At 40.6% G+C, this 21,284-nt stretch overlaps 1 protein-coding gene across 11 annotated transcripts in view; it reads right to left on the bottom strand.

Annotated features, from left to right (window-relative positions):
• Positions 1-21,284, bottom strand: part of PPP2R2B (protein phosphatase 2 regulatory subunit Bbeta) — a 509,803-nt gene that overhangs the window by 100,888 nt on the left and 387,631 nt on the right. For 10 of the 11 annotated variants that reach the window (XM_019414213.2, XM_019414214.2, XM_019414211.2 and 7 more), the window contains 2 exons: positions 7,561-7,658; positions 4,502-4,667 (listed from right to left, as the gene is read on the bottom strand). The exons of the other annotated variant lie outside the window; for it this stretch is intronic. In XM_019414213.2, the coding sequence (XP_019269758.1) occupies positions 4,502-4,667; positions 7,561-7,658 (264 nt within the window). The remainder of the gene's footprint in view (positions 1-4,501; positions 4,668-7,560; positions 7,659-21,284) is intronic. 11 annotated transcript variants of the gene reach the window in all.

The following is a 21,284-nucleotide window of genomic DNA, read 5'->3' as shown; positions in this document are numbered from 1 at the left end:
TTTCTTGTGCAGGGCAGGGACTCAAAAGCCTTCTCTGTATCTTCCTGTGCCTGCCCAGGGTTGGCTTTGGAACCAGACAAGCTTGGGCCTCACCGCAACTCCAGCCAGCCGCGTGGCCAAGGACCAGGATTCCTGTGTAGTAGGTGCCCAGTATCTCTTCAGTGAGAAACAAATGGGCGCAATAGTTTTTTCAGGAAAAAGAGTACAGAATGCCTAATTAAATCTGAACTTCAGATGAAGAGCAAACGACTTTTTAGGATAAGTATGTCTCAAATATTTCAACCTTACAAATAAAGACACTTAACTTCTCTATGCCTCAGTTTCTTAAATTGTGATTTGGAGAAACAGTGTCTTCCTCATGGGGCTCTTAGAAGGACTGAATGAAACCCAGTGTTTAACGTAGGGTTGGGGTATCTAATAATGGTTGACAAATAGCAACTGTTACTCGAATTCGCAAAGTGGCCAACTGTTCTTTGATGACAACCTGTTGCTCTGACAGCATTAGCTTCATCCCGTGATGATGTCAGCACACCCTGTTTCTTCCATAATACTGTTGGAAGAAGAGCCACACCTCACCCAGCCTGTCCCAGGGTTCCCTTTCTCCTTTGCCCCCCTCATCTTACCTCCCCATGTCTCCCCACCAAATGCCTCGTCCTCAGAGGTTTGACATGTATCCCATCCTGAGGTAGGCTTTCAGCAACAATTTGGCTACTTTAACAGGTAAGTGCCCCTGTCTCTTGTTCTCTGGGGAGGACTCAGGCTGGTCACGTCTACTGGCACACATGGCATGGCGGCCAAGTGTAAGATTGGTGTGCTCTGAACTGTGTGCCCCCTCTGGCTTGTACTGGGACGGAAGGCACGGAAGCCTTTCCTAGATACTGAGTTGAATTCAGATCGTCCTATCTGTATGCCAACGTTCCTCTGGGCCTCCCTTCTCTGGATATCCTGCTATAACACTGCACTGCATGTTAGGGTCAGAAACTGAAACAGAGGCCGTATTTATACAGTCACTTGATTAGTGACTGGTCAGCTGTGACTCAGAACAACACAGACCAGTGACTTTTAACACCAAATACTTTCTACTGCTTGGCTTTGGAATATATCCCGTCCCGTTTGCAAGGCAATTCTTCTATTTTTGTTACTACGAATGACACATTGCTACACGGAGAAATCATAGGTAAAACACAAAAAGCAAGAATCAACTATACCTCCTCCAGTCAGGGACAATATCTGTTTTGCACAGATATTTGCAGTATTTTCTTCTATGCATTTTTGCGGGATGGGTACGAACCTATTGTAAGACTGCATGTACTGGTTTTGTATTCTCTCATTTTATCCTTCTTTCATTATACATGTGGTAAATATAATTGCAAAAAATGAAAATAAGCTGGAAAGTAAAAAAATAAAATAAAATCTCCCTCAATTCCACTAGACAAAGATAACTATTAGGGAAATTTTGTGCACATCCTTTTATTACATTTGATGTGTAATTATACAACCTTTTCATATATGTAACATGCTATGCATAGTTTATAATATGCCTTTTCCTAACCATATCTACCCATATTAACATATATTCCTATAAAAATATAATTTATAATAGTCAGAATTTGTTAACATTTAAAGTTCTACTATTGGGAGATTTATCAGTAAATTAGAAAAATGATACAAGGAAATGCCATGCAGTCGTTGAAAATGCAGTGGTATTTTAGAAGAACATTTAACAACTAGGAAGATATTTCTGTGGTTAAGTGTTATATTATTAAGGAAAAAAATCTTGTTTCAGAACAGCTTATAGAATAATCACATTTTCATTAAGAAGCAAAAAGATTTATCCATTTATCCACATCTCTGCTTTTTATCATTAAAAGACATTAATAGCAGTTCTCTCTTGGTGTAAACACTTTAGTATCTTCATTTTGCTTCTCAGTATTTTCTAAAAAAATTTTCTTTTTTTACAATGAGCACATACTTCTTTCATAGCATGCAAAAACAAATCAATTATACCTTTCCCTCTCATCGTAAGTATTAAAACAGAAGTAGAAAGCTAGATAAAGCAAGGTGTTTTCACCAGGCAAATATTTTCAAAGTCTAGATTGAAAATTGAGCGTTGGTTTTACTTTTCATTAAAAATGGTAAAGTTGACAAAATATGCTTGTAGAATGTAAAACTGTACCCAACTATAATGAGATAAGTACAATTTTTTTAAAAAGATAATTGATGCTGAATTCAATCCAATTCCCTATGGCTGGGTTGCCTGGAGTCATTCTCGACTTTATTATCACACAATTTTTCTTGACTCAGTATCTCGAAGCTTTGTGGATAAAAAAGTCGAAGGAACATGTGGCTGTTACTGTGAGTAATGACTTTTCTTTTTTCTGGCTGGCTCTCTGAGTAGTTTATCATTACTTGTGGCAGCTTTTAAACACAATCTTATCATCTATCTTCATTTTCTCTTTTGTACAGTAATTCCAATTGTCTTTCATTAATTTTTGCATGTTAACCTATTTGGCTTGAGGGGAATTCTCAACCTCAATATTAGTATAAAAAAGAAAATTGTGAAAGAACATGGGAATTTTTCTTCTAAGAATCATTTTGAGATGCTGTTGGCATATGAAATAGCATCCCAAATGGGAAGATAATATCCTTGTTAATCAAAAAACTATTTAAAAACTCAATTAACAGAACATTATGCTATATAATTAATCTTCATTGCATATCAACGATTTCCTTCCCATCCTCCCCACAAAGCAGTTAATAAGTCTTTGAATTTTATAGTAATAATCAATAGGGTCAGTTTCATAATATCAAGTAAGCTAGCCATAGAAGATAATCAGACACTTTTCCTCTGCCTGAAATAATTAAGTCAAAATCATCAGAAGTCTCTTTTATTCTCAAGTGTTGGGTATGCAGAGCCTTTGAGTAAAATTTCAACAGCAAAACAAAACAAGGAGGAGAAGGAGGAGGAGGAGGAGGAGAAAGAAGAAGAGGAAGAGGAAAAAGTATTCATGTGGTCTGACTTTCAAGAAATCAGGGTTGAAAAAAGTAAACCCAACAATACATACAGTTCTGAGAAAAAATTAAATGACTTAGAATCTGAGATAAGCTATCCTTGAATAAGCCTACACTGGCTGTTTCAGAAGTGCCATGTTTTAAATTTCTACACTGGGTTTATAACCAAAGGATTTTTGGTTCACATGTGTTAAAAGGATACAAGGAACAAATTTACAAGACACTCAAAATGCACAATCCAAAATTAATCATGATAAAGCTCTCTGTGTGTTTCCTGTCAGCCTTTAAAAATGTTAATATATGTTTGATCATATTACATACCTATGAGCATTACCCTGTAAGTGTTGGGGATAGACAAAAAGCAAACCCCTTGCTTCCTGATTTACATTTACACGTATAGCCCTTGTAGACAGACTCACACATGAGATGAAATGAATCACTTCCCAGCTTATTTGCTTGGTAGGGGGTTTTCAAATTTTTTTTTAAAATTTTTTTTAATGTTTATTTATTTTTGAGACAGAGAGAGACAGAGCATGAACGGGGGAGGGGCAGAGACAGAGGGAGACACAGAATCGGAAGCAGGCTCTAGGCTCGGAGCCATCAGCCCAGAGCCCGACGCGGGGCTCGAACTCGCGGACCGCGAGATCGTGACCTGAGCTGAAGCCGGACGCTTAACCGACTGAGCCACCCAGGCGCCCCTGGGGGTTTTCAATTTTTATACACTAATCCTCTTAATTTTTATGCTATTCAATTAGTTCCCTTTACCATATGATTTTATTCTGAATTGTTCTGAGTGTGGATGGATTCTTTCAGAAGGGTATTATGAGCCTTTAGGGCAGGTAATTTCACTGTATAAAGGTTTACCAAATTCACATGAAATTTGTCTCTCTATTCAACCCCCATATCCTTTCTCTCTGACCTACTGATATCAACTCCCCCTAAAATAATAAATGATATAAGAAGAGAATGGGGGAAGAAAGAGAAAGAAACCACTTCTTGGTCTATACTTTGGAAGGGTCCACCCCTCTTCTTCTTGACCAAGAATTTGATGGTGTAAGAAGACACAAACATCTCCTTTATAAACCCCACATATATTCAGGATTAATAATTTCTAATCAGTATGCCAAACGCATAGGGATGGCATGTTGAGTTTTCTGAAATGTGTTCCCAGAAAAACACTTAGTGAATCTTAAGAAAGGAAGTCAGATTCTAAACACACCTAAAACTAATCTGTACTAACCAAAAACTGGAGATCATGGGTCTCACCTAATTCGGTTATAAATTTGTTATTTTTAAAAAGAATACCTGCTATGTACTGAGGGTTTACTCTATGCCAGGCACTCTGGTAGGCACCTTGCAAATATTGTTTCTAAGTTGTTCAAATAGTTTACAAGGTAAAAAGAAAAACTGAGCCCAGGAAAGATTGAAATATGTGGTTTGCTGACAGCATCTCTGCAAATACCAAACAAGCAAAGTCACCTCCACGTACCATTAGTAGACAGAAGGAAGTAGGCTGCGTTCTGCTGAGGGAGCCATCTTATTTTATTGATTTTTTCTTCTATTTCTAAACTCTTCAGGTAATCGAACTCGGGTTCATGGCTCTGGAATGTGCTGTAAACATTGTATTCACCCCTACGATGAACCTGATTTTTACTCTGTAGGAAGGGAAAAAGAACAGACACACACACACAACACACACAAAAGATGAAATCACATAAGCCAACTGCAAATTTGCCAATTGCTTCTTTTTCTGGGCAGAGACATGGGGAGGGATGGGCCAGTCATGTCACTGTAGAATGAGGGCAGACCCACGGCAACAAGTTTACCTTAGCTGAGTGACCTCCACAGCATTTGATCATGTACCCCTATTGGTGAATATTGACACCTCCTATATACATACATTTATAAATTATATACATGAACTTCGGTACTAATATATGGTATACATAACATATACGTAAAAATTGATGTTACAATAGGACACAATTCAAAAATACATATAAATAGATATTCTAATATTTTCTTTCTACATCTCAATGGATGTCTTGGACATGCTCAGGACTGATCTATCCCACACTGATGTCCACAGTGACATACATCAGTCCCTCACAAAGACTATAAAACCATGGCATCTGCACGTGTTGCTGGCCATTTAAAATCTCACCAGAACCTCAAAGAGTCTCTGAGAAGTAGGGAGGGTGGGGAAATTGACAGGAGAAGTTCAGAGGTAGTAAAATGACCTCTCCGGGTCACACAGCTTATACACAGCAGATCTGGGCATCAGATCTCCCCCACCCAGTTTTTCCCCCCTCGTGTAATTGACAAAACAGACTTGAGTGCAGAGATGCCACATGAACCCCTAGGAAATTTATCAGGTTCTATTTCCAGCTTTCACCCCTCCCGATTATGCACAGTGCAAACAGGAGGAACTAGGTAAAGAATGCGGTAACGAAAATTAGAGAAGAGAATCTGCAGAAGGGGTTGGGGCAGAAGAAGTGTGGAGAGGAGGAAAAAGAGGGTGTTAAAGAAAGAGAAGAAGGGGAAAAAGAAAAGACAGGTTTTACTTCAGGGGTTTTAGGACCTTATTACCAGGAGCTTCCAGATTCAGGCTTTGGAAAACCACGCTCGCAAATTCAAATTCAGGCCTTATTGAACATGTGTTGTAAGAGTCTGACTCTGAGGATTAAGACTCCATTAAAAAAATTATATTTCTGGATGGATATTGACCATTCAAACCAAAATCTCCACTTACTCCATCTGATGGGTGATGGTGCTAAAGCCGTGTTCGATGTATTTGCGGGGCACTGAGGTTCTTACGAGCAAATTTGCCAGGAGCGTGACTTGTGAGAAGTCATGCACAGAGGTCGGGGCCGGGGTGGGGGGGTGCAGTGGGCCTGTTGTCACCTGGCTTTGTTTCTCAGGCTTAGCGTTCATCCCAACCCAAAGCCTCGCCACAAAGCCACTGAACGGTATGTTTCTCTCCTCGACATTTATTTTTTTATTGAACAAAACCACTCTCCTTTGGAAAATGTGTCCCCCTTCATTCTACCAATGAATCATGCTTCCTAAATGTTTCAGTCCATTAAAATAGGTGAAACCTATAAATAGCTAACGGAAATCGTGGTGCGGAATATTCTTGGCAACACTCTGCCTTGGGTAATTTATGCTAAATGGCTGCTCCGTTCTTCTTTATCATCACTATGAACCTAATTGGATTTTTTTTTTTTAAACTGAAGGTCTTAAAAATCAGTTTTAAAAGGACTTTAAATGCTGATATCCTGCTTACTACAGAGACAGCCAGTCCACCTTAACAATAAATTTATGAGTGTTGATTTGCTACCATCCAAATCAGACTGTCAAGTGTGTGTATCATGTGCCAGACCAATTAGCACTAGGCAGTTCTGGAAAAGCAGGAAAAATTCCAGGTCACGAAGAGCTATTAGTTTCCACTTGCCAACCACATTTTCGTTGTTTCCAGGGCCAATGGAATAGGCTGGGTGCCTGATTTAATGCTGAACACTTGAATTTATACAGAACCCCGAGGGATTATGATGCCCTTATAGAAATTAATTGCAAATAATGTGCAATTACCAAATATATCACCTCTAAATGAGGCTTTCCTTTTTTTTGGGGGGGGAGGTGTAACATAAATGGCTTTGAGGCACAGAGCAGGCTTTAAATTGCTAGGGAAGTCTCTTGTGGAACCTTCCTCCCGCACTGGGCCTCCCCCCTACTCTGTGCTGGTGATTCTCTGAGGCGGGAACAGATGGGAGAGGTCCTAGAACAGGCACCGGCCTGCTGGAAGCTCCAGGACCATGCCAGGGAGACCCAGGAAATCAGATTGGGACATAATTTCATTCTGGCAAAACAGAAGCGGACACCAAAAAACTCTATTATATGAAAAAGAGAAACAATTCCTACTGGAGTTCAAGTCTCAGGAGGAAATGGGATTTTTGAGATTCAATGCACTCCAAGTTCGAGCTCCTGCTCAGAATGCATGCAGCACTGAGCTCCAGGGACCTCTGCATCACCTAGAAAAACATATGCCACGTGCATTGCTCAGATGTCATTTTGTGGGATTTCACTCCCTTTGGTACGGTGAGCTATCACTGTCTTCTCTACTGACCCACGGTGTCCTTTTTACATCTACTGGCAAAGAGCTGGATTTTTTTTCCCCTCCTACATATTGGGCAGGAGCACCTGAAATTAGGAGAATTAATTTCAATGGCTGGGGGATAAATTCCACTCAAAAAGGAGTTCTCTGTTCAATAAGCACCCATGGAATTTTGCAGGTCAGATGGGAAGTGAGGTCGTTTTGAATGTGCAACACCCAGGTTTGGAAACATTAGGCCATGCCCAGGAAAGGCTCTATTATCAGGTGCTTTTATGAGCCTGAATGTGGAACTGTTGATGTTAATGACTTTTTGGCAGTTTTTAGTTTGCTAGCAAAGCAGCAAGGTTAAGGGCGACACATGAGGATTAAGGAACAGTAGGAGGCCTCCTTTAAAAAGAGAAGAAAATGGGCATTTTGCATTCACTGCCACTTACCTCCTGCTCTCGTTGAAATATTACAACCCGACCCCCCTTGTCCCCTGTCGCTAGTAATTCTCCCGTGTGGTTGAATTCTACCGTAGAGATAATGTCAGCTGAAAAGGAGAAGACAAAGGCAATTAAAGTAACTGCACACTTACTTTGAAACGATAGATAATAGATACACTTTTCTGTGCATTTAAGGGCTCAGGGCTTTGTCTCTGCAGTGGAATTTACAAGGATTTTACGTTCTGTATTTTAAGTGCCACTAGAAGTGGCATTTGAGAAAGTAAATTTTCTAGGAGACCACTGCAGTGTGGTCTCTTGGAACGTCTGGAGAGAACAAAAGGGAAAAGCACAAACAGACCTTTTTGTTTGGGGCAAGAGAAAATGCATTTCCTTAATAATGCTCCTGGAAATGACATTTTTTTTTTTGGACAATTTCTACCAACCATAGACTGTTAACCCACCCAAGGCCCTTTTGCATTCCCCTCTCTTCTACAAGGAAGAACCTCCCCAAACAGGTTTCAGTTGTGGCTGAAGACTGTGATGAAGCCGGCCTTGGGGCACTTCACTGAAGCTCAGACATGGAAAATGAAGGGAGGGAGCCTGAAGACATCACTGGGCCACCAGCAGTCAGGAATTCAGAAAGGACCCCACGTATCCTCCCTTGACCCATGCTCCCTCCTTCCTGGTGAACCCAACACACTCTTCTGGAAGAGCACGGCCTTATTCAACCCCAACAGCAAGGTGCTGAGAAAGAGGGTCAGGAGGTCAGAGGACAGAGGGCAATTTGTACTCTGTATTTCAAAACGAAGAAAATACACAAGCGCCGGGAACTCAGATCACAGATAATTGCTGAAGGAATGCCAGCCTGCCAGGTCTTTCTTCAATCCTGGTTACCCCCGAGAAACATGGACAGGTAAATTACCTATGATTGGATTTATTAGGGCTATTTTTAGAAAAATGTCAGAGGTTAATTCCTCTGCAATTATTCCCCTGCAGGGCTCCAACAATTGCTACCGAGAGTGCAAATGAGTTAAAAAAAAAAAAAAAAAAAGAGGCAGGGGAATTATGACGATGGCCTTTGACAGAGGAACATTCTGAAGATTATGTCCATGTGAGGAAAGCAAAGGAGAAACAGTGAGGTGGAAAACTAAGGCAATTACCCCTGAATAATTCAAGTCTCAAATCTCAATTTAATATCATCATTTCAGGATTTTCTTTGTATGCCTGATTTATTCAGGTAAGTAGTGTAAAATTCTCCACTTTGCATGTAACTGTCCCTTTCCATATATGAACATGCATCTAATGGCCATTCTTGGTGCGGAAGTAAAAAGGATAAGCCCAAGTCACTGTCACTTTAAAGCAGGGGACCTTTAAAAGAACAAATCATGACTTCCTGTTTTGGGCTCATGGATGACTAACTCCAGGGTAGCAAATTCAAAGCCCTACAGAGCCAAGAGGTATCATGAAGTGAACTACAGTAGGTGAAGTAGAAAGCTTGGGTTCCCTCTTAAGGGTAAGTGGCTATGCAGCTTAAGCCAATAGTAGACATGAACAGCAACATGTGTTGCTAGATATTTTGTTGTTTTTATAAGAAGCTATAAATCCAGATTTTATGCACAAATCTCTTAAATTACATATATTGTCAGCTATTTTTTTCAAAGCCATGACATTAAAAAAATCATCTTGTCTGTGGGCTATGTTTTTTGAGTCACCAGTTTATGACCTTTGATCTAGACAGTCTTCAGAAAAGGCCACCCCACTCCTTATTGATGATGTCAACTAGAAATCTGGTCCATTCACTCAGGAAGACTCCTCCAAGTGAATACTACCCTTAAGGAAACACAAAATAATCTGTGTGGTTACTCAGATCCTGATGTAACTTTAGCAGTCCAGGTCTGTAGCCAGTGCCCATTGAGAAGAAAGCCCAGTGAGGCTGGGAAGCCAGCACCTTAAGTGAATTATTGGACCACTTTCCTTTGTCAGAGTTTATGAATCTTAGCAAAGCACTATCACATAAAGAGGAGACAAGAAGGCTGCTTGGTGTTGGCAGTTGGCACAGAATGCCTTGGGAGAATCAATCGAGCACTAGGATGCACTTCTAACACTAGTTACTGCTTCTGGCTTTTCAGTGAGTAGTCAGCAACGTGGTCATTCACGAAGTTTCCTGACTTGGGCAGAATCTAAAGTAGACGTGGCTGTTTCTTCTCACTTGAGACTTACATCAGGTACCTTAGTATGAGGCAAAGCTCTTAAAGTGTTTTAGATGTAAACACCTCCCAGAAGGAAAGAGTGGTGGGGAGGCCAAGCCTATAGGTTACCAGAGTCACACTTGTGCCTTTTGGGGCCAAAAAGTGGCTTAACTGCAGTCTACACTCTTCCTCTCAGCACCAATGTTGACAGAGACTCCAGAGTTCTAGATGGTACCCTGAGAACTTGTAAGTTCTCATCTTGTAAGTTGGCCCTTCCCTTTTAGTGAAGTTGGGTATCAGAAGGAAGAGTTAAGTGCCTTTTCTAACGTCAGCCTCTGGCTCACATTCCAAGAAAACGTTACTCCACAGGAAACAAAATTCACCCTCCCAGGGATGACGTACACATTTATCTTCTTACCCAGACTCCCTGAGAAAAAGGGAGTGAAAAATTCATTCTCCCTTTAGGAGGTACACAGGTCAAAACAAGGTAGACTCAAGCTCACATCTGAGCCACATGATCCAAGCCAGTGTTACTAGAACTCTGTATTATGTGGGATCCAGGCACAGCCCCAACTAATAAACATGTCCCATTTGTTTTCCAAATGTTATAATTATTTGTGCTGTGCCTCCCTTGAGAACCTCACAAGAGAAAGGGTGATTGACATGGCAGGATTCTGAAATTCTTCAATCCTCTTGCCAAATCCTTAGCTTTATATTTTAATCCTGCCAGGTAGTTGGTCTGTATATAAGCTTGTTTATATCTAGCTATTGTCTACCTCCCTTCAGAGCATAGGCTACTGCAGCTCAGGTTAATACCTGTTTTGAACTTTCATGTTTCCTGGCTCATTCTCATCGCTAAGCCAGTAGGTGTAACCAGAATACTTTACCGCCCCATCCATCTTTGCATATCTTCATCTATGACTGTTTAATAATTGATGCAAACCTCATGAATCACCCCACATTCCAATTTCAAGATACTGAAACTTCTGATACAAATACTCTTGTTTGCAACAGGCTTGTGGTAGAGGAGAAATTTCTTGATAAATTAGAAAACCCACGCTGCTGAAGACAAAATAACTCTTCCTGAGCATGACAATAAACTAGCAAACTTGGGACAAAAACTTCATCTGAAATCATGGTCAAAAGAAATCAATTCATCAATTCAACATGGCTTTCATCTTTTAAACAGTATGTGTATACAACAACTCATTTTATCAAATGCCGAGCTGAATCACACCATTCTAATAAAGCTATAAACTTGACCATTTCCCCTCTATCCTATAGAGATGTGGATAAAGTGCATGTTTTTTGACTAAAAACAAAAAAACAGAGGCCAAAAACAGTTATGGAGGTCAAATGTAGTTAACATGATTTTTTTAAAGGAAACCCTGGGAGGTATGACGTTTGCCCTGTTCCACATTTATTTGTGCTGATTTAATTTCCACAAGATGGTGGCCTCGTAACCCCATTTCTAGTGCAAGAGGCACTGCTAAGATGGAGTTTTTCTTTTTTAAAATCAATCTCTGCTTCTTACAAAGGTTCCAGACAAGTAAATTCATACATACAGTCTCCATTTACCTGAATAATAGAAATTGACTTGGCCATTTTATGCCTGTGATTAGGCTGAAGAAATAGAGGGAACCCCTAGTGCCTACCCCAGTCTCTCACAGTACCATGCTGGGCTGGCGTCTACACAATGCCTGGGCTGGGCACAGTGATTAGGTGATGCCCAATTCACAGAGCAGGGTGACTGTAGATAAAATGATGGCTCAGTTTAGACCTGGAGAGGACCTAAACCCAAATCCTCTAGTGGGACAAGGTCTACCGACCAGGTCACTAGCACTGGCCTCTCTGCATCAATCATAGGGATTCAAATGAGAGAGTAATTTAATTTAGCCTTCAGAGCCCATTAAATGTTTTATCTTTCATCTAAGCAACATTTGGGAGATAATACTATAAAGTCATTTACTCTACTTATATCAGCTGGCTAGTTCTGCCCACTCAAGAGTTGGCTATCTTCCTGATGATAAGCTCGGCTCTAGGCAGAGTTGTCTGCTTCTTCAGTGAGGATGAGGACACCTTCAGCTAGGTGGAAAACAGATGTTGCAGTGGAGGACAGCGGTGAAATATAGTTGGTTGTGGGAAAGTTTGTGCTGAGAGGATCTGGGAGGTCACTTCCAGGCTGAAGTGCTGTGATTAATTGCCAATGGGTCCTGCATTGCATGGTGGGGGACCAGGGGACAGCACACGTACCCTTTGTCATCACTACATAGGGGCTTGTAGCTAGATTGGCAGTGACTGTGTGCCTCATTAAATAAATAGGGGAGTCTCAGGCTCCCAGTGGGAATTAAAATTACTCCTTCTGTCTATGTAAAACTGTGGCCTCCTTCGTGAGTTTTGGTTCATAGCCCAAAGTCAGCCTCCATTATCTCAGATAAGGTTTTCTCTAGTAAAATTTGATAAATGAAATAGTGTGTTGGACTATACTTTCTATCAAAATGGGGGGATAAAATGAAGTCTGGTTATGGCCAAACAAAATATGCCCAAATACTGCTACTGGGATTGTGTCAAAATGGCCTGCTTCTTGAAAAAGTTTAGTATATTGTAAAATTAAAAAAAAAAAACAACAAACCCAACCAGGCAATAACACAGTACATGTACGATGACTGTAATCTTTAAAAAGTATTTTCATTTTAAAATATATCTTTTTTAACTGGTAAAGCAATATACACTTGTTAAAACTTCCATTAATACCAAGATGATACTTAAAATATAAAATGAAATTTCCCTTACAATCTGACTCCCTGGAAAACAATTGTTAACTCTTATAAATACACACACACTAACAGTCACAGGCCAAAGTCTGTCAGGGAGAGTCCAAAATGATGTTTTAGTGTAGGATATGAGTGATTTAATTTATTGTCTTATAGTTTTTTTTAATTTTTCAGGATCCTCTTTTTTATGACCATAAATACTCGAACAATTTTTGACAGGTACACAATTTTAAATGGCTTTCAAACTAAATACAAGATTTTAGCGTTTATCTCAGAGATTCTGTAGACTTTTAAAAATATTTCTTTTTAAATTCACATATATTAAAATTCACTTTTTGTGCCTTACAGTTTTATGGGTTTGGATCAATGCATATAGATGTGTATCCACTACCAACAGCATGATATAGAATAGTGTCAGCCCGCCCCACAAGTTCCTTCATACTGCCCCTGTGAACAATTTTTGTAAAAAAGAATAAAATTATGGGAATAAAGTAAGCTGACAGGTATTTAAGACCTTCCAAATGTTAAAAATGCTATGCAAATATAGAGGCTTAATAACTACTGGTCTCAATAGGTATGGCTCAATTGGGAGGCAACGATCAGTTCTCACTAGTGAGAGTCAAAGATTTTATTTTTTTAATCTTACAGTTTAGATAACATCACTATTTACTGTTTTTGGAGTGGAGGGAAACTAAATTCATCAATATGGCTTTGTTAGCCTGTATCACAAACTAGCTTTAGGCATGAGGTTTTCTGCCCTTGGACTCAAAGTTTCCTTTGCAATGAAGTAGGACTATGTTTGGGTTTTTAGTTTGGTAGTAGCCTTCGCTTCTTAACTTGGTACTACTTATATTCTTGTAGCTCAGTTCTAGAGACAGAAGTAGTAAATATAAAGTTCTGAGTAGTGATAACAAGTGACTCTAATTTTGCTCACCAGTTTTGTTTATTGGCAAGAGCTGCCTAATGAGAAGGATTCTAAGGTCATAGCTGGGCTTGGTGGGAGAGTGTTGAGATTAACTGGCTATGTCTGGCATGGGTATGGGAAGAGCTATTACACATGCCACAAGCTTGCTATCCTGATCTTCTGTGCATGATAGACAGTTCCTGACTGACCCCGAATTGATTCCTTTGTCGCCGACCAGTGTCTGATATATAGATACTGAATCCTTCTCCTTTCATTTGGATATAATTAATTCTGTGCACATTGGTTTTAACTTCGATCTAGTGCTGGTATTTCTCCTATATGAAAGAAAGCAGGTAGAAGGGTCCAAGAGTCCCAATTCCCAAGATCTTATCACGACTACTGCTTCCCATGTAAATAGAGACAGAGTGCTGGAAAGTGGGCGTTTTTTAGATGTCAGCCTGCCCATGAAGACCAAGCTCATTAAAGGCAGGTAATACGTTGTGGTTAATACTCTTAGTTACTCTTGGTTAGCTACTCCTACCCAGTGCCTTTCTTCCTTGCCTGCCTCCCGGTGTAGAGGATGTAAAATCCAGAATCTTCCTTCCCAGCCCCCTGGGTTTAGGGGTGGCCATGTGACTGAATATGGCCTGTGAGGCAAGCAGGAAAGTCTGCTGGGGGACAAGGAGGCAGAGATTCTGGGGAAAAGTTTTCCTCCCTGAATCAAAGAAGGGAAACCAGTGAGGAGTAGCCTTCTGGCTATGCTGACATACTCCTTGTATACTACTTCCTTTGTATATGATTTTATGTGGTTATGATATGTGAAGGTGTGGCCGCCATCATGTGACCATGAGGTGACAAGCCAAGAGGCTGAATATGAGACATGGAAGAAAGGGACAATGTCTTTGGTGACATCACTTAACTACAAAAACCTGCCTCAGGAAGAGCCTGTGTCTGAACTTGTTAAACAATAGATACCCAAGTGGTTTAAGCCACTGTTAGAAAGATTTTCTATTATTTATAACTCAACACTTACTAATAGATATGTCTTCCATCTTTGTTTTCCTCACAGCACTATGCACAGGGCCAGATTATTAACACAAATTGAATTGGAAATAAGTGAAAGTGGTTCTTTGTCTTGCAACCTCTATGCACAAACTCTCACATACACATTTTTATTTCACTTTATCACATGACCAATTTTCCTTCATAATTGCTTAGTTCTCAGTAGTGAGGTGGTTTGCTTTCCCCCCCTTCTCCTGTGTGGAAATGGAACATTACTCTTTAACCATTCAAAAGTGAAAGCAGGTTATTGGGATAGAAGCATCCTCCCACCCTCAAATTATCATGGTATCCATCATAAAATTATGACTTCAGAGGGACCGAGCCATGCTCTCCTTAGAAGTCAAGTTCTCCTCTGAAGTCTAGGGAGCCCACCATGCTTACTGAGCTGTGAAAATCCAGATGGTGGGAAGCAGGCGAGTAATGAATGCCATGCTGTTTCCATTAAAATGAACACAGCTTCCCCACACTGACCAAATCCCCAGCACTAGCCAGGTCTGAGATAACCCAGGACAGGTGGGTTGATGGAGACTTCCTTTCACTCAAAACAAGTTTCTACTACACAGAAGGGGAGAAGAAAGAATGTTCCTATAGTTGGGACAAAACTCGCCCAAAGGACAAAGTGGTTTTAAAAATTCTAAGTCCTCCAAATATAGAAACATCCAGTGGGAAATTGGTAGCAGTCCAGACTTGCCTACAAGCCTGCATGGTTTATAGTGGGATCTGCTGTCAAGGTATCTACCATCTGTCACCCACTCTTGCAGAAAGCAGAGGAGTAATTAGCTGCTCAGGCAATGCAAACTCTGTCAATCATTCAGGGCTATTATCTACACAACATAGGTCATCTAGCATGGACCCGAGAGTCAGAGGGACTCTGGGTCCAAAATGGGAAAGTTCATCCTATCTGGGGGTCTATATAGGAGTTTTTGGGCAGGCATTGTGTTACCCAAACACACATAATGTGGAGTTTGTCTGGCATGTCTTCGGTCAAAAATTTTTCTGTGCCAGAGGCTCTGATGTCAGAAAGATAGGGCACCTGCCTTGTGGGAGCTGAACTTGCCAGGTTTGTGTGTTGGTTTTAATATCATTTATTTAGTGGAGCCTGGTATGACTTCTCCCCAAACCCAAGCAGCCTCCATTTACTATGCAGCTTCACTGCCCCCCATTCTTCCCCTTCCTAACAGTCCTCACCACCTACCATTAGCAATTACAATGGTAATGGAAACATTTTAAATGCCTTTCTTAGTCTCTGAATTGAAAACCCAATAAGGAACTTGTTCATCACTGAACCTTCAGTGCCAAGCTTAGTGTCTTAATATGCAATAGATGCATCTTAATTATTTTCTTGAATCGATCACCAAAGGAGAGCTCAAGAGAAGCAACACCAAAGTGGACCATCACATAGAGAATAACCCAGAACAAAGTGTAAACAAACAAAACATATATGCTGGATGAATGTTAGAAACATATTTTAAGGGGTGTGAGACAAGGGCACGCTCTTATTTTGGAATGAGTATTTTACGACTTTAGAACCACATAGATTGATCAGTAAAGTACAGATTTTATCCTAAAAGCCTCTGTCATATTGGCAGGGATTGGAATGTCCTATGAATCACAGGAAGAGAGAAGAGCAAATGGGTTGGTGAAGAGAAGGTACCGGGAGAGGGCATGGAGGTAGCAACCACACAACCCAAAGTGGATTTGGAGCAAACAGATCTGAAACGCCAGGAATCTATTTACTGACCACTTACTAAGTGCACATCACTGGACTGGGTTCCAGGTATATGCTACAAACACAACACACCTATCTTTACCTTCAAGAAGCGTTCAATCTAGAGGACTGGGAAGCAGTGGTAAATGGGTGAACATAGTAAAAACAAAGTTGGAGAAGAGGGTGTTGAAACACCCTATAGTGGAAATGTTTGGGTCAGAGAGTCAGAACCCTAGTTTTGGCCTAGAAGTCAAAAGGAATCACTACAGAAACTTAAGATAACTCACATGTCATCCCTATGCCTGCATTCAAGAAATCTCCTATCATTTCTCTAAAGGACAAATTGAACAATAAATACAATATATCTGTATGCTAAATTCTACATGGTCCTAAAGAATGAAAGAAGAATGGAGTAGGACAAGATTTGGATTTTTCCCCCTAAACCATGAAATTTCTATGTCAAACACAATAAAGATACTGCTAACAATTTACAAGGTATTACAAAATGATGGTTTTTCAATGGTTTTAGCAAAGAAAATGGAAAATATTAGAAGCAAATGTGCCATTTACAACTTTATGAATCAGTATTTCTCTTTGTCTGTTTTCCTCTCTCTCTCCTCTTCCCCTCCCTCCCTCCATTCCTTCCTTTCTCTCTGGCTAGGAGTTGTGGTGTTTTTAAGATTATAAAAATATATTACTCTTGGGCGCCTGGCTGGCTCAGTCAGTGAAGCATGTCACTCTTGATCTCAGGGTTGTAAGCTGGAGCCCCACGATGGGTGTAGAGATTACTTAAAAACAAAATCTTTAAAACAATATTACTCTCTTTTGGATAATGTCCCTATTTTAAAACACTGAATATATCACATACAGTAGGTAAACAGTAAAAGATAGCATAAAGAAGTGAGTGCTGATTTCCCTCACCAGCATGACCCAAATTTTAATAAATATTCATCAGGCAAAGGCACTATGGTACATCCTTACTGCTTTTTTATAACCATTGAAAATTGGATATTTAAAAAAATCCATTATATTTGATTTCATGTTCACTTGGCAGTTAGATATCAACTATAAAATGTAGAAAAAGCAGGAAATACTAAATGTTGATAGACTTATTCATGGTTCATTTATTCACTCAAAAAATATTCAAGGACCACATATATTATGTGTCAAACACTACATTATGTATTAAGTGTACATCAATTAATAAAACAGACTAAATATCTGTCTTTAGGGAACTTCTTTTCTACTTGTGGAGAAAAAATAATAGTCAATGAGCATAATAAATCACATCATATGTAATGTACTCTGGGAAACAAACATAGCTGAGAAAGGGAGATTAAGAGTTCATGGAGCACCTGGGTGGCTTAGTGGTTAAACATCTGATTCTTGATTTTGACTCAGGGCATGATCTCACCATCATGGATCGAGACCCGCGTTGGGCTCCACACTGAGGTGTGGAGCCTGCTTAAGATTCTCTCTCTCTCACTCTGTTCCTGTGTGCTCTTTGTCTCTTTCTCTCTCTCAAAACAAAACAACCCCCCCCCCCCCAAATAAAAAAAAAAAACCCAAAACAAAAACAAAACACCAAAAAATGAATTCTGGAGGTAGGTGGGAGGCTTAGCTTTTAAATAAGGTGATTGTGATAGGCCTTACTGAGCAGATTTGAAAGCGGTGAGGGAGGTCACTCTATGGGTATCTGAAGGAAGAGTGCTCCAGACAGGGAATAGACAGTGAGAAGACCCTAAGAGAGAAGCAGGCCTGTGTCAGCAGATCGGGGTAGCTGGAGCAGTGCAAACCAGGAAAAAATGAGGTGTTCATTATTTACAGACCATAGCAGGCACTTTGGCTTTTACTAAAAGTGAAATAGGCACAACTACGTAAATATTTAATACCACTAAACTGTATACCTAAAGATGGTTAACTGGTAAATTTTGTGTTAGTTTCATTTTACCACAGTTTTTTAAAAAGTGAGGAGGGGTGTCTGGGTGGCTCAGTTGGTTAAGGGTCCAACTTTGACTCAGGTCATAATCTAAGGTTTGTGAGTTGGAGCCCTGCATTGAGCTCTCTCCTGTCAGCACAGCTTCGGATCCTCTGTCTTCCTCTCTCTCTGCCCCTTCCCCACTTATGCTCTCTCTCTCAAAAATAAATAAATATTTTTTAAAAAGTGAGGAAAAAATGAAACGGAAAGCTGCTGGAGGGTACTAGACAGAGGAATGAGATAGTCTGATGTGTTCCAAGTACCAATCTGGCTGTAGAGCTGGGAACAGACTGTGGAGGGCTAAAGCAGGATCATCAGGAAGACTATCGAGATAATCCAGGTGAGAGAGGAGGGTGGCTCAGACCAGGGCCTTGGCAGTCAAGGTGGAGAGCAGTAGTCAGATTCTGGATACATACGGAGTCAACATGACAGGATTTGCAGATGACTGGTTACGGGGTATCAAACATACCTGTATGTACCATACAGGTGTATGTATGGTACATACATACATACATGTATGTATCAAACATACATGACTGGTTATGGGGTATCAAAGAGAGAATTCGAGGATGATTCCAAGGTTTCTGCCCTCAGCACCCTCTGCACCTGGCAGGATGAAGCTGCCATCACTGAGATGGGAAGTTTGTGGGCGATTCAGGCATTTTTGGGGCAGGCCAGACACTCATTTAGTTTCAGGCATGGGAAGTAGGAGGGATTTACAAGTAAAGGTACTGAGTAGATAATTGGAAAGAAGGGTTTAGAGTTCAGGAGGGAGTGTGAATTGGGGATGTAAACTTGGGAGTTATTACCACTTCAGATGATATTTAAAGCTACAGGATTAGATGAGACCTCAGGGAAAGAGTGTATTAAAGGAGAAGAAGACCATGGGCTGAACTTTGGGACACTCCAACATCTAAAAGGTTGGGAGAAGAAGAGGAATCAGGAAAAGAAGAAGGAGCAGAAGAAGGAGAGGCTGGTAAGATAGTAGGAAAATCAAGAAAGCTGAGGGTCCCGAATGCCAGAGAAGAGCAGAAGAGAGAGCCATCAGTCATGCCAAACACTGCTGATAGGCAAGGTCAAAGCCTTCAGGTAGCCTTTGGATTTGAACAATGGAGGTCACTTTTCACCTTAGCAACTGTGGTTTCTGTGGATCAGTGGGGGTGGGTTTGGTGGAACCATGGATTGGGCTTCAGAGCGAATGGGAGAAAGTCACTGTGGACACTTCTCTTCAAGGAGTTTTGCTGAGAAGTGTAGCAAAGACATGAGGCAGAAGATGGTATGGGAAGTCAGGCGAACAGAGCATTTTTGTATCAGAGAAACAGCAGCATTTGTATTTGCTGATGGAAAGATCAAGCAATGCTTATGGAAAGATGAGCAATGAATAAGGAAAAACATGGAACAGAATGAACGGATAAGTGAATGCATGAATAAACAAGACAGTAACTGGTCCACCACTGACAGGTGAAATAAAATCTGTTCAGGTTCAATTCCCACCCACAGCCAAAAGATGGTTAGGAAGAAAAATGCTACACAAAATCTATCTTCATATAAGGTTTAACAGGAGTCTCAAAACATTTAGTATGGCCAAGCATTTCTCCCATAAATCAACATGTCAGATGTCCATGCAATCACCATAAATAAATGAAAAACAAACCTCTTGGTTTTCTTTTTGTTTCTTCTTCCCTTCCTGCTCTTCCTCCTGTCTTTTCCCCCTTTTTTCTTCTTTCCTTCCCTTTCTCTCTTTTTCTTCTTTCCATCCCTCTCTCTTTCCTTTTTCTTCTGAAGCCAGCTGTAGAAAGGACTCATTCCATCTACTACTATGCATCTCTGGGTCCATTACCTCCTGTCTGCCTACCTGATGGAAGGCTGCTCACCTGTATACACTTTAAAATGTTAAGTCTACTGCAAGATCAGTCCCACATGGGTAACCTGACCTCCTCATGGCCTTTCTTGGGTAACTTTCAGCATGATTCTTAATAGTGCATAGAAAGAAACAAGTCTGTCAGAGGAGAGAGAAAAAACCCACATTCTCATCTTGCCCTGTGGAAGATTTATAGACACTTTGCAAATAGCCAGACCCAGGTGATGGTGCCAGGAACTTTCCAAGTGATTTGTAGATCTCCCTGCCAGGAAGTCGGTCTTTAATGGAAAACTCTTCTAGCTGAACATTCCTTTATTACAGCATGACTACACGGAGAGGATCGCAACTGTCATGCAAAAGACTGGCTGAAATTAACTAGCTATGAGCCTGGCCTCAAAATATTTCAGCCTTAGGAAAACACCAGTATCGCAATTTTTCTGTGGAACTATTGAACTGGGCCTACTGCATGCCAGGCATAGTACTAGACTCTTGACCTAAACTCTCCTCAATCTGCATTATCAGGCTCCTTTATTTAACACCTACTTTGCCAGGATCTGTACCTTGTGTTTTATATTATGTTTAAGCGTCACTCAAACTCCATGATATCAGTCTCGTCCTCCATTTTTCAGGTGGGGAGATGGTGGCTCAGAGAACTGTCCATGTTTGGAAGGCTAACAAGGGGATCTGGGATTGGAACCCAGTTCTAGTTCCAGAGCCTATGTTCATGACCTGCCTCTTGTGTTCCACTTCTTTTCCTTCGACCTTTTAATTCTTGTCCCCACTCCCTTTTGTCTGTTGTTTATTTTTTCCTAATCCTTTCTTCATCTTTCCCTCATAGTTACTTTTTAACATGGCAGAGTGGATCTTCTGGGCTCAGCCTTAACTTTTCCATCATTTTCTGTACTCCTTGTCACCCACCTGGCACGTTAGCAAAGTTTAACTCTTAGACTGTCAGCAAATACAGTCTGTGCTGACCAACTGTGAAGCAATTTCATTTTTCCTAAAACATTCTTTCCATTACGTGTGCATACTGACATGTATGCCCCTTGAGGCCAAGATCTTACTCACTATTTTAGTCTAGGGACCCAGCCTAGGGACACATACTTAGGAGGTTTGCACAAAATACTTATTCCCTGGCTGAGTGAATCAACGAACACAGGAGTCCTTTAAGGCCAACTCAAGGGCCACTTTCTCCATGAAGTCTTTCATGAGCTCCCCTAATTGGAACGCAATCCTTTCTTCCTCACAATGCCGCAA

Source organism: Panthera pardus, unplaced genomic scaffold (genome assembly GCF_024362965.1).
Source record: "Panthera pardus isolate Hobbes unplaced genomic scaffold, ASM2436296v1 HiC_scaffold_2, whole genome shotgun sequence".
Lineage (NCBI taxonomy): Eukaryota > Metazoa > Chordata > Mammalia > Carnivora > Felidae > Panthera > Panthera pardus.
Note: the sequence above shows the minus strand (reverse complement) of the source record. Positions and strands in the feature narration are given on the sequence as shown.